This window comes from Helianthus annuus, chromosome 13, assembly GCF_002127325.2.
Source record: "Helianthus annuus cultivar XRQ/B chromosome 13, HanXRQr2.0-SUNRISE, whole genome shotgun sequence".
NCBI classification, from domain to species: domain Eukaryota; kingdom Viridiplantae; phylum Streptophyta; class Magnoliopsida; order Asterales; family Asteraceae; genus Helianthus; species Helianthus annuus.
In genome coordinates, this window is record NC_035445.2 from 23,038,464 (window position 1) to 23,052,698 (window position 14,235).

At 42.2% G+C, this 14,235-nt stretch overlaps 1 protein-coding gene across 1 annotated transcript in view; it reads left to right on the top strand.

Annotated features, from left to right (window-relative positions):
• The window catches only part of LOC118485726 (pollen-specific leucine-rich repeat extensin-like protein 1), a 44,289-nt gene extending 33,280 nt beyond the window's left edge, over positions 1-11,009 (top strand). Inside the window, exons 2-4 of the mRNA XM_035982144.1 lie at positions 8,792-9,177; positions 9,226-10,269; positions 10,941-11,009. Coding sequence (XP_035838037.1) covers positions 8,792-9,177; positions 9,226-10,269; positions 10,941-11,009 — 1,499 coding nt within the window. The remainder of the gene's footprint in view (positions 1-8,791; positions 9,178-9,225; positions 10,270-10,940) is intronic.
• Positions 11,010-14,235: the final 3,226 nt, after the last annotated feature.

Below are 14,235 nucleotides of genomic sequence, written 5' to 3' on the forward strand. Positions count from 1 at the left end.
GAAGGTCGGCAATCTGGCGATCCTGATCTTCAACGTGGCTAACATAAGATTCTATTTCAGTAAGTTTCTGCAAAAACAACAGGATATAACGTCAGACACGGGTGATCTTCAAAAACCATCAGGATAACCAACAGGGCCAGTGATCCTGACCTCGTTGACAGAATCAAGAAATTGCTGACGGAGAAGGGGAAATCCTTGAAGATCCTCAGAAATTTTCCTCTTCTTTCCCTTACCCCTAATGGGTAATTTAGGGGCTGAAGCAGAAGGACTAGCAACCGAAGTCTTCTTCTTCGAAGACGTGACCTTGGCAAGATCATCAATCCCAAACAAGGAAGCAGATTTGGCAGACTTAGCGGATTTCCCAGCACCTACACAATCAAAACAAGATAAGTCTCCTAACTAATTTAATATTTTTTGCCTAAAACTTACTTTTTGGTAAGGATACTTACTTGACATTGTGGCAGATGCGGAGGATACTTCTTGTGAATCTCGGATGGTGACTTGAAAACTTCTGACCTCAGGATTAAGCCTTTTAAAAGCTAAAACTCTTTCTCTTGCAGCAGGGGTTAACTTGAGATGAGCGATGGAAATGGCTGCAAATGAAAAGAGATATTAGTGATCTTCATCAAAGGAGACAGGACTGATAGTGATCCTTCGAGGATCCTCTATCCTACCATGAGTAGCCCACTCCTTGGGCAGATCATTCCCATTAGGGAGGGAATCCCTTCTCACAAAGAAGAAACGACGCTTCCAATTTGTGTCATTTTTGGTAACTTTCAAGACAGGATGATCTTCCCCGGCCTTCCGTTTTAACAAATATCGATGAGAACCAAACGTGGTAAGATCATAAAGTGCGGCCAGCTCTGCCATCCCTAAATCAATCCCCTCCTGCTCGATGATCCTCTCGAAGGTATACAAGACCCTCCAGATCATCGGCATAGCTTGGATATAAAATATGCGGGTCAGAGAAAAGAAAGATTGGGTGAAGGCTGGAAAAGGATACGAATATCCTATGATAAATGGAGTTGCAGGAAAGATCACCCAGGTATCTGAAGTAAAATCACTCAAGGCAGTAGATGTGAAGGATTTGAAGACGGCATCCGCCGGAAAGCAATGACGAATCCTATCTACATGAGCATCGGTAAAGCAACATCTCTCCGTAGGAGAATCCTTAATGATCCCTTGGCTTGTCAGGGGACTATCCTTCTTGGAATCCTTGTGTGGAGAATTCCGGAGCAACATGTTTGTGACGGAACAGAAACAGAGACGGAGTAGAAAAAACAGAGCAAAAAGAAGGAAGAAGGGAAAGAGAGAAGAAGAGGATACCTGATCAGTCTTCGGTAGCGATTATAAAGGGAAGATATCTCGAATTTAAAATGATCCTAACCCTATCTCCTATTTATAATGATGATTTGCAGGGATTGTCACATCTATGGCGTAATAATCACAACGGCTAGTCCATGTGTAACAGCTAGTTGTTCGGAATCGCCCGTTAGAGATAAGATCGAAACAAAATATAACTTGTCTATTTACAATTAACTCCTTATATTTTGGGGGCAATTGTTAGGGCTGGATTTTATTGTAGGTGATCCTTACAAATGATCCTAACCAGTGATCCTTGTTTCTTTGGCAGACAGTGATCCTCAGCAGAAATTCAGGATCAGGATCATGGGACATTATGGTGACCCTCATACTAACGGCTACTTCCACTCAATACAATATTGTTTTGCAGGAACATCTAGCAGGATATGCTCTAGACATCATGATCCAGGAACGCGTCTTCACAAATATGGCAAGAGCTTAATCGAAGAAAGACGTTGCACAGGATATGGAAACTAGGCTTGATTTATGGGCAGCAATTTAGGCTAGATTGTCTTTATTTCTAAAGGGGTAATGAGCTGATAGTTAGTCATTTTACCTAAAATAGGTCACCTACACATGTATAAATACCACTCTTCTTCATTCGGAAGGACACACACGACATACGACACAACTCTCAAACACTTAGACACTCAGTGATCCTTGTACTCAGCTCATTATCATCCAAAGTTGTAATCATATTTTTTTGTTATATTGAAGTTGGTGATCGGTAGTTGCCATCACCCGAGGTTTTTTATGCCGGAGATCATTCATTGATCAAGGGCTTTTTCCTCGTATAAATCATCGTGTCTTTGCGTCTTTATCACAGAAGTGATCCTTTACTTTCATAATTAACCAAGCATCATACCCCGTTTTCATAAAGTTTGGTTACATTATCCTTGTGTGATTTTTGACCAAAACAACTATCAAAAGTGATCACTTTGTCAGTTGTGAGCGTCGCCATCCTGGTCGGCTTTTCTCCTCTTTCTGCTTTAGCTTCCTTTGCATGCCTCTTGGCTGCGGAATATGAAGTCCCGCAAATATCGAATCCTCCTGAAATAAAGTTAATTATCTTGGCATCTGCTGGGGGTGATGCTGCTCGTTCGGGATCCTTCTCAGGATCCTGCCCTTTATTCTTCTTTCTTCCCAGCAGATCCTTCAGAAACCCCTTGCTCAAGAGGTAGCTTATTTCTTTTCTCAGGGCAATGCAATCCTCAGTAACATGTGTGAAATCCTCGTGGAAGGCACACCATTTGGACTTATCCTTCCAATCAGCTTTTTGTTGATTCTTCCGAGGTCATCTGGCTTTGTCTCCTAAACCCTGCATAGCATACATCAATTCAGGTATATTAACTGAAAAACAATATTCAGACAACTCAGGATACTCCTCAGGATCCTTGTCTTCGACAGCATTGACTTTTTCCTATCATTTCTACCGTATGGCTTCGAGCGATATGGTTTATACGAAGATTCTGATTTCCTGTTGGTTGACTCATAGGTTGTGGACGAATTCATTCTCTCTTGCATCTTTTTATCATCCTCCAGCCGAATGTATCTTAGTGCCTTGTTACGAGCTTCATCCAGATTCCTGCAGGGATTCATTACAAGATCCTGGTAAAATTGGGAATCTTTTTGCAATCCCATCTTGAAAGCCTGCACAGCTGTCGGAACATCAAGATGCGGGATATCTAAGGATTCCCGGCTAAACTTATTCACATAATTCCTTAAGGATTCCTGAGATCCTTGTTGGTGCACTGAATGTCTGTTTACTGCGTCTTTATCGAGTCTTAGGTCTAGATAGGTTTGATTGGAGCTTGGAAATGAAAAAGTGGTTTTAGAGTGTAATTTTGCTCAAAATGACTAGTATGTCATTTCAAGCGAAATCAGGATATAATGAAATTCCGCTCCAGATGTTTAGTTTATGATTCCGCTTCAATGTTTACAAGGTGATTCCGCTCGAGAATGAACATCATGGGGTTCCGCTTGAGAGTGTTTCAAGCGGAATCAGGGCAACTATAAATAGATCAGTGATGTTCTCATTTGTAAGAGTTGGAGCGGAATCTGGTCATGTGCTAGGTGTCGAATTGCTGTCAAAATTCACTCAGAAAGCATTAATAGAAAGGAAATTGAAAGGATAAAGCTGTTGTGACTTTGTTTACTTTGATTCCTCCTCTATATTCAAAGATGAACTGCTTTTACTGACTATTTAGGGTCGCACACGGTCCAACAAGTGGTATCAAAGCACAGGACGAGGAGTTCATACCATAGCAGCTTGATTCTACCAGATTTTCTCTTTTCTACTCACTTTTTCTCATACTTTTCTGATTTGAACTAGTTCCACCGGTGGAAATGGCCTGATTTTCGAATATATTGTGTAAAACATAGTGTTAACAAACCCTAGAAAGAATCAGGTTAAAATTCGGATTAAAAATGGTAAAAATGACCAAAAAACCTAATTCCGCTTGAAAGGGTATTCGAAGGATTTCGCTTGAAAAGTTTAATTCCGCTCGAAAACATTGGCCATTTGAAGCGAAATAAGTAAAATTCTGATTCCGCCTGAGTTTTGGGTTGTGATTTCGCTCGAAACCAGATTACTTTAGATTCCGCTTGAAACATTAAGTTTGATTCCGCTTGAAATCAAACTAAATCCTATTTCGCTTGAAAAGTAAAAATTTGATTCCGCTCGAATCAGATTTCTCTGATTTCGCTTGAACCATCTCTGTTGATTTCGCTCGAAAGCTGATTTCGCTTGAAATTAGCTATTTTTCAAAATTTCGAAAAATTTTCTAAGTGTTTGCTGATTTTTCAGGTACGTGCAAGATGGATGATATATTCATGAACCCATTTAGTGACATGTATGCTTTTGCTGGAAATTCAGGAGATGATACTTCTTCGAACAACACCAATGAGAACACGCCAAACACAAAGAAAAAGTTATCGGATGCCTTGGAGGTTGAAAGTGCGTTTGGAACTTATAACAAACCCCCGAAGTTGATGGCTATAGAAGAATACAGTCGGTGGGCCAAGAAGTTTGAAGATTGGTTGAGAGCCTTTGCTTATCCTAGTTGGAAGAGTCTAAAAAGTGGATACCATGATGGAGGCAAAAATGGTGAAAGTTTAACATCACCTGAAGAAATAGAAGCTTTTGTCGCTGAACAAAAATGCGTTGCACTATTATTTCAGTCTGTTCGAGAAGATATAATATCTTTGATCAAGTACAGCAGTTCTAAAGATCTCTGGAAAAAGTTAGAAACCAAATGTTTAGGAAATATAGAAATAGTGAAAAACAAAAAGAAACTACTTAGAAAAGAGTTTGATTTGTTTGGATGTTTAAAGAATGAATCAGTTTGTAAAATGATTGAGAGGTTTGGGCACCTGAAGCTGGAACTGGCGAGACATGGAATTTTCTATACTCAAGATGAGCTAGTCGACAAATTGTTTGATTCGTTGCTAGATGAGATGGATTGGCAATATTATGCGTTGATGCTGAAGAATACTATCAAGCCGCCAGAAGTGTTGACTGTAGACCTGCTGATTGAGAGACTAGAGAGTCACGAGTTGGAATTAAAGAAGACACACAAAGTCAATCATTCATCATACTAGAAGAACTTGGATTTGTACTATCCAAAGAGCATGATGCCAAAGAATACATCTCCCAAGACAACATTTTCTGCTGAGAGTTCCAACATATCAAACAAAGAAAGTCAAAGCAGTGGATTTCACAGTGGATCTTCGTCATCTGCAAATCATTCTAATGCAAAGAATTTATTTCAATGCAACATCGATGTAGACTTAAAGAACACTCAGAATTTCAGCGAGGAGTCTGCTAAACAACAGATGGTTTTCCTAGCGTCTGTGTTAGAATCGTATGAAAGTCTTGTAGCTGGCAAGATAGGCAACACCAACCTGACAAAGGAAGACTACGATCAAATAGATCCTGAGGAGATGGAACTGATCGACATAAGGTGGTGTATGGCCAGTGCAGTTCGTCAAGCACAGCGTTTCATGGAGATCACAGGGAGGAAGTCTATTGGTGGACCTTCTACCAAATTAGGCTTTGACAAGTCTAAAGTGACGTGCTTTAAGTGCAAACATGTGACAACCCTCACCAAATCAGGTATCCGTACGAATTAATAAATATTTAATTGATGCTTAATTACCGTGCTTGCTTACAATTGTGGATAAACTGCTACTTGAATTCTGATACATACACATACATGCATCATACTTTATTTACTGTCACTACATTATTTACACAGAACTATAGTGACAAACTTGATGCACAAAAGCATAGTAGCACAATGAACGGATAACCCAGTAAATGTGCTGACATAGCCAGCACCAGACAGACACTGCCTCTAAGGCCAGTATGAGTCGAGAATAGTTTACTACACTAGTAGGAAGTGTAGGGAAGAGAGGATTGTAGAACTGCGTCACTAGGTGAAAATTACAGTGACCGGATGTGCCTAAAACATGTTCTAAACACAAAATCCTGCACTTTAAAACAAAATTCAGCATTTAAGCTAACTAGTAAAGTGCAAAAACATGGAAAAATAATACTAGACACTTTCCAAAGTGTCGGGAATTCTTTGTGTCACTAAAAATAATATTAAAGACACTTTAAATGCTTATTAAGCACTTTAACTGATCAGTATCCAACCGAACAACCGGACTTTACCCGGAACATAAAAATATTGACAATGACACTATTTTTCCTTTTCTGTGCTAGTTAGGGTCCCCGAATACCCTAACACCCGTTACAAAACATAACACACTAGTAATTGGTTTAAACTCTAACTAACTAACTAGATACTAACTACATTGTTCAAATTCAACCAATTAACCCCCCCCCCCCCTACACATTTGATTATTTTAATCAAGTTGCTTAATATCTTCATGACATGTTATCTAGTGGATAATACTCTAAGATAGTTTATAAATAAGACCATGGGATCAAGACCTTCTTTCATTCCACACTTAACAAAATCACAACTCTCTCTCCCTTCTCTTTGATACTCGGCCGAGAGCATCCACACACCCACACCCACTTTCAAGTTTCAATCTTGTAATTCCACATACACACGAAGGTGAAGGATCACACATAAGGAGGCTCGGTGCTTACGGAATCACAAGGACCTCTCTACATCGCTATTAACCACCTTGTTTTCGCTTGATTTCTTCCCTATCCTTGAGCTAGTTGTAAGTGCTTCTAATCACTCTCTTGATCTTGTCTAAAGTGGTTAATAAGAAGTTTATCAGATAAAATTCATAAACACTAAAGATCAAATCTAAAAGTCTTGTTAGAATGATGAACTTGATGGATAAAAAGAAACTAGTGGTGTAAAACTCATGAATCCTGTTTAGTGATGGTTATTTTATGTTGTTGATTGCTAGTAGTGGAACGGATCGTCATCTAACCATGCTAGATCATGTTCATGGAACATGAACTAGCATTATGTTAAGTAGGAAGGTTACTAGATGACGAACCCTTTCATACATAAACATGAACTTGTGTAAAAAGAGTTTTTCTTGTGAAATGGAGTTCTAAACTAGTAGATCTAAAGATCTACAAGTGGTATTTTCGAAGAACCAAGTGTAAGATACAAACCATGTTTAAAAGCCGGATCTTTCTTGAAACAAAGGCATTTTTGTGAACAAACAAGTGTGTAGACACTTGTGTAACAAAAGGTTTTAACAAAGAAATATTTTTGTAATTTTTGACCAAGAAGTTGTAAAGATGCATTTTCTTTAAAAATAAAGCTTTCAAGAAACCGATTTCATTTTTAAGGATAGAAAAATCTACAAAAATGATGGAAGGATACTACATACTTTTACACAACTTACAAGTTCATGTGTTTGCGATTTATACTTGTTTTGAATAGTTTAGTGTTTGAATATTGTTTGTCGATAATGGGAAAATTGTTGATTGAATTTTGAAAAGAAAATGATACGCTTGTAAGCGTGGCCAACTCCAGTTACAGAGGAAATACGGCGAGTTCATGTCCCCCTTTTCTCTTAACTGTTTTCAGTTTTAAACTACAGGGGTGAAATACATGTTACTATGGTTACGAATACTTTTTACATGGTATGGTTAGCGTAAGAAGGGTTACTACTTAGATCATGTGAGTGGGTAGGCGGGAACTGGAGGCCATTAATCCTCATTGTAGGACCGAGGGTCATTAGCGGTAGATCTATCTGGGTGTAGCGAGCCCAGCCCCAGGCCCAACAGAATGGACCTCGGGGTGACTTTGAGCCCGACGCAAAAATCTGCTAGGTTTGAGTCTTCCTACTGCACTTCACACATATCAATGGCCTTGCAAACCATTGGTGATCTCTTTATTTCCTTATTTGCTACATACCAGGGTTTTTATACTTACAAAGGTTTTACATACTCACTACACATGAACTCGCTCAACATTTTTGTTGATTTTTCCAACTTACATGTATTTCAGGGAATTAAGGATCTGGCACGGTATGCTACGTTTTCACGCTGCGTAAGAGTATGAGGTCATCCAAGTTTAGGGGTTGTGGCTTTTACCTGGACGAGTCACAGTTCATAAACTGCGTCTGTTTTAAGTTTGTGGTTATGTCTTCCGAACAATGTTTTTATTTTGTTATGTGGTAATTCCGTTGCATGTGTCGACGTTTTAAAACAATGATGTGGTATTTTTATTTTAAAACTTAAATCAATGGATGATCTGCATGGTTTTACTTTCATATAGCTTTGTTGTGATTAAGCTATGGTATTAAGAAGTCACACCAAATTAACCCACGCTTCCGCAAAGCCAGGGTGTGACAGCTTGGTATCAGAGCTTTGATCATAGCGAACTAAGATTCCTTCTCGAGTCTAGACTATGATCACTAGGGCTCTCACGAAAACAATTTTACATTGCATACACTAAGTCCAGATCCAGGTCACAAAACGTTTTTACAAACAAAAGTTGAGCACTTTTCCTTCTTAAAATTTATAATTCAGTCGGGGAGAGTGAGGGAGTTCAGTCGGGGAGACTGAGGGAGTTCAGTCGGGGAGACTGAAGGAGTTCAGTCGGGGAGACTGAGGGAGTTCAGTCGGGGAGACTGAAGGAGTTTAGTCGGGGAGACTAGGAGATTCAGTCGGGGTGACTGAGGGAATTAGTCGGGGAGACTGAGGGAATTAGTCGGGGAGACTAGGAGATTCAGTCGGGGAGACTGAGGGAATTAGTCGGCAAGACTAGGAGATTCAGTCGGGGAGACTGAGGGAATTAGTCAGGGAGACTAGGAGATTCAGCCGGGGAGACTGAGGGAATTAGTCGGAGAGACTAGGAGATTCAGTCGGAGAGGCTGGGAGGTAGTCTAGTGGGACTAGGAGGATTACTTGCTTGTTTATTGGTGACTAACATGTTTATATGATTATATGATTGATTATTTGTGCATGTGTGTGTGTTTGTTATAGACGTCATGCCTTCATCCGGTACTGGAGAGTCGGACACCACAGACCCCATGCCTATAGTATCAGACGACATAGTCTCATCAGAGCACGAGGTGTATACCTCAGATACTACCAGCATGGACGATCATGATTTCCAGCCATTTGCGCTGCCCGATGTCGTTGCTGAGCCCGCTGATGGCCCTATCGCTGGGGACTTGCCACTCGTGGTGATCCCTGCCCCTGTGCCCCTTGCCACTTACCCTATTGTTGACATGCCCCTCGACGTAGTCGCTGACGACGACGTCGACTTGTTTGAGGAGGATGACCTTGAGGGCGAGGCCCACATTGCTGCTGGTGATCTCCTACTTCTTGCTGATGCTCCTGCTGAGGAGGCACCCGATCATTCACCAGTCCCAGACTCCTTTGAGTCTGTGGCATCCGCACCTTCGCACGCGCAGGGAGTGCAGCACCATTCGCATGACACAGACCCTGCACCTGCCCCTAGTTTTGTGTTCGATCATGATATTGATGATGATTCAGATCCTGTTTTCCCTCCTAGTTTTGACCCAGACCATGATATTGAGTTTGTACACTTAGACCAGCCCATGGAGGATCCCGTAGCCCCTGTCGATCCTGTGTTTGCTGATCCCGCTGATTTCGAGATGGAGTTTATTGATCCGGAGCCTGCTACGGCCCCTGAGCCAGTTGTTGCTCCTGAGCCCGCATTCGAGCATGACCCTATTCATGTTGATGTACCCGTTGTTGCTCCTTTGGTTAATGATGTACCTGTTGATGATGCACCCGTTTTCGCACCACCCATTGTGGGCCTACCTATTGAAGCTCCACCGTTGGTGGATGATCATGCTGCTATTGCTCATATTGATGCTCCTCATGTTGCTGATATTCCTGCTAATCCTGTTGTTGCCCCTCTTCCTGACCCAGTGCATGTGCAGTTCGATCATGCACCTTTTACGACCCATGTTGATCCTCGATATGCGCACACCCGAAATGGGTGGATAGACGATGATGATTACTCGCCTTTCGTGGTACCTGTTACACCTGCTTCAGCACCTGCTTCAGTTCCTATTGATGCACCTTTGTTTCCCACACACGTCACTGATGCGCATCGCGCAGACCTTCCGGTTACATTTCTCCAGGACATCCCTCCACCACGTCCTGGAGAAGGTTCATCTCGTCAGCCGTTTGGTCATGTACCTTTCATGTTAGGAGGAGATCAGTTTGTACCTCCGATTTCTCATCATACTTTTGTTCCCCCTGTTGCATCATCTGCTATACCATCCTACGCTCCATCTAGTGAGCCGTTCCTCTGGACTTCGCCACCCATCATGCCACCATCTGATCCTTATCATCCTTATCACATGGGTTATTCTACAGAGGATATTCTCAGATCTTTCATGATACAGCAGGAGGCGCTGACTCGCCGCGTGCAGGAGCTGGAGAGAGTTCAGCGACCACCGTGCCAGTGCCCTACTCACCCTGCGGTATCACACCCTCCTCGTCCGTTATCTCCCGATTCTACTGCTTGTTTTTGGACGCCGGAGCAGCAGCTAGCATATCTGTTGCGATCTCATCGCGCTATGGAGGAGGATTGGCTTCACATGCGACGTTTGCTCTTTTCTCATTTTCCCCCTCCTCCACCGCCATCAGCTTAGGGCCATTTTGTATGACACGGGTAGACTTTTGATGAGAGGACGGCGATTGTGCAGACTTTACAGCCTTTTTAGAGACCGCATTTTGGATGATTCTGTCTTTTGATGATTTGTATATTGGATGTATTGACACTGATTTGATAGTTTTGGACTAGGGCGATGTGGCCCTTAGTCATGGATGTTGTATGACACAGTTGTGTACTTGTAAACCTTACATTGTGGTCTCGATTTATGACAGTACAATCGCAGTATTCTCATCATATGTGATGTTTGATTAATTGTTTATAACATGAGATGTTATGTGTTTGATTTATTTATAACATGAGGTGTTATGTGTTGATATTGTTGCTATATACGCATGATCCTTCTATTTATTACGACCTGACCAACGTGAACACATCTTTTAGAAGATGCCACCAAGACGTCAGACGCGCATGCCTACCAACGAGGCAGAACTCCAACAAGTCATTGCTGCCGCCATTGCGCAATATGCTGCTTCGCAGGTGGAAACCAGTGGGAATATCTCCCAAAACAACGGCAATAACAATCTGCCTCATGGTAATATTAAGTAATTAAGACATACCACGATACATTTGGATATCTCTAGCAAGTTTGCTAATGCCATTTGTATATTCTAACGTATGTGCAGGGTACACTTACAAGCAGTTCCTAGACTGCAAACCTGTAAACTTTGACGGCACCGGAGGTGCTGTTGCTTTTGTCAGATGGGCTGAGAAGACTGAGTCTGTTCTCCGAATGAGCAAGTGCGCTCCAGACCAACAAGTGACTTACATTTCTAGGCAATTCTTGGACGGAGCCTTGTCCTGGTGGAACTTACAAGTTCAGACTCTTGGCGAAGCCGCTGCATATGCAATGACATGGAACGAGCTAAAAGAGCTTATGCGAAGAAAGTATTGCTCTCGCGCTGAAATTCAAAGGTTGGAGACTGAATTTTGGCACTTAAAGATGGAAGGCTCCAAGATCGCAGAGTATGTTCAAAGGTTTCACGACTTGTCTCATGTGGTACCTTATATGGTTACACTAGCGAATCGAGCGCTTCATTTGGGGTTTAGCTCCTCAAATCATGAGTATGGTGACCTCTTCAAAGCCTGCGACAATCACCGAGGCCATCGACCTGAGCGTAGCTCTTACTGAGGAGGCCATCCGTTTGAACAAGTTTTCAAATGTTGAGCAAAAGAAGAAGGAGACTCACGTAGAGTCATCTGGCGAGAACAAAAGGAAGTTCTCGAACTTTAAACAAGGAACAAGTGGTGTTGGTAAGAAAAGAGAGTCAAGCACACCGATCCAAGCTGCAACCGGTGCTGGAAAGAAAGGAAAAGGGTATATGGGTACTCATCCCAAGTGCAACACCTGCCAGCGTCACCATTCTTGCCGGTGTGGGTCAAAAGTATGTGAAGCATGTGGAAAGGTTGGCCACTCGAAGGATTCCTGTTGGGCTATTGCTGGCCGGGGAGGCCAAGGAGGTTTTGGAAATAGGAACAATAATCGTGGAGATAATGGAAATCGAGCACAAGGAAATAACGGAGGGAATGGAAATCGAAGGAACAACGTGAATCAAGCGGGTAATGTGAACCGGAATCAAAACAACAATCAAGCTGGAAACGGAGCAGGAAATGGTCAAAGAATGGGTTGCTTTAACTGTGGTGACATTGGGCATTTTAAGAGAAACTGCCCGGAATTGAACCAAGCACGGGGAAGAGTTTTCAATATTGAAGCAAGGGAAGCGCGCCAGGATCCCAATGTTGTTACTGGTACGTTCCCTATAAACCAACGCTTTGCATCCGTTTTATTTGACACTAGTGCTGATTATAGCTTCGTATCATTAGAATTTAAGAATATGCTTGGGTTAGCCGCTAGTAAATTAGATATTCCATACTCAATCGAATTGGCTAATGGAAAGTTAGTAGAAACCAATGAAGTGGTCAGAGGTTGTATGATCGAGTTGGGAGAACGTGAGTTTGCTTTGGATCTACTGCCAGTCAAGTTGGGAAGCTTCGACATGGTAGTAGGGATGGATTGGTTATCAAGTAACAAGGCAGAGATTGTTTGCCACGAAAAGCTCATTCACATCCCAACCGAAGATGGTGAAACAATTGTGGTTCATGGAGAGAAGCGAGACACGCCTCTAAGAATCATCAGCTGCCTGAAAGCCCGAAAGTGTTTACAGAAGGGATGTGCTGCCTTCCTGGCACACATCGTGGATAAGAAAGCTGCTGAACCGAAGATCGAAGATATCCCTGTTGTGAGGGAATATCCTGAAGTCTTTCCAGAGGACTTGCCAGGATTGCCACCCCAAAGTCAAGTGGAATTCCACATTGACTTAGTTCCAGGCGCCGCGCCTGTGGCTAAGGCACCCTACAGACTTGCACCTTCAGAAATGCAAGAGTTGTCAACACAACTTCAAGAGTTGTTAGACAAAGGATTTATCCGACCAAGCTTCTCACCTTGGGGAGCTCCGGTCCTGATTGTCAAGAAGAAGGACGGTAGTTTTCATATGTGTATCGACTACCGGAAGTTGAATAAGCTTACGATCAAGAATAGGTATCCTCTGCCAAGGATTGATGATCTATTCGACCAACTGCAAGGTTCAAGCTTTTATTCAAAGATCGATCTTCGATCTAGATACCATCAGCTAAGGATACAAGAGGAAAGTATTCCTAAGACAGCCTTTAGGACTCGTTATGGACATTACGAGTTCCTAGTTATGCCATTTGGGTTGATTAACGCACCAGCTGTTTTTATGGATTTAATGAACCGAGTCTGCAAGCCGTATCTCGACAAGTTCATGATTGTGTTTATCGATGATATTTTGATTTATTCAAAGACGAAGGCTGAACACGAACAACACTTAAGAGCTATTTTGGAGTTGCTGAAAAAGGAACAGTTGTATGCCAACTTCTCTAAGTGCGAGTTTTGGCTGCATTAGGTCCAATTCCTGGGACATGTGGTAAATGGAGATGGGATTCATGTGGACCCCACCAAGATTGAGGCGATAAAGAATTGGGAAACTCCAAAGATGTCACACCCCCAAAATCCACACGCGGAGTACCACCGCTTGGAGGCGTGACATGACCAGGATCAAGCCACCAATCATATCAAACATAATAAGTAATAAATGTAATTCGACCAAACAATATGAAAGGTGTTCGAACAAAGCATATTAAGTGTCTAGCGGAAGCATAAATGTAAACCCAATGTAAGTAATAAGTTCAAATGTTTAAATGTTTTAGCATGGCATCCACGATCCATGTCCCACAACGACTGTGCCTCCCGTGCAAGCTCCATGTATACCTAAGGTCCTGCAAGGCATGTAACAGAGAGTCAACAACAAAGTTGAGCGAGTTCACAGTTGGTTGTTCAGTGATCGTAATAGTATAGTAGGTCGTATGTTTGTTTAATGAATCATGTTGCGTATGCATTTGTATCGCAGCCCTCTAGGCATGTTTGCGAAGATTAGTGGGAGTTTCCCAAGTATTCTAGACTAGGTATATTTGAATCGCAGCCCACCCGGCATGTGTGCGAAGTTTAGTGTATGGTTCGCAGCCATTCCAGGCATGTGTGCGAAGATTGGTTCTATTATCGCAGCCATTCCCGGCGTGTGTGCGAAGAGAAGTATTTGTATCACTAGTCAAGCAGTATCTATCAATAACCTTCTTCTCCCGAGGCTGAAAGTATGTAATCCCGATTATAACTTAGGTACAAGAAATCTTCCAAACCCATTCCCGACCCTGGGAACCCCATGCCTTGGTAAGAGTGTGAACTCACCTTCGTTTGCTC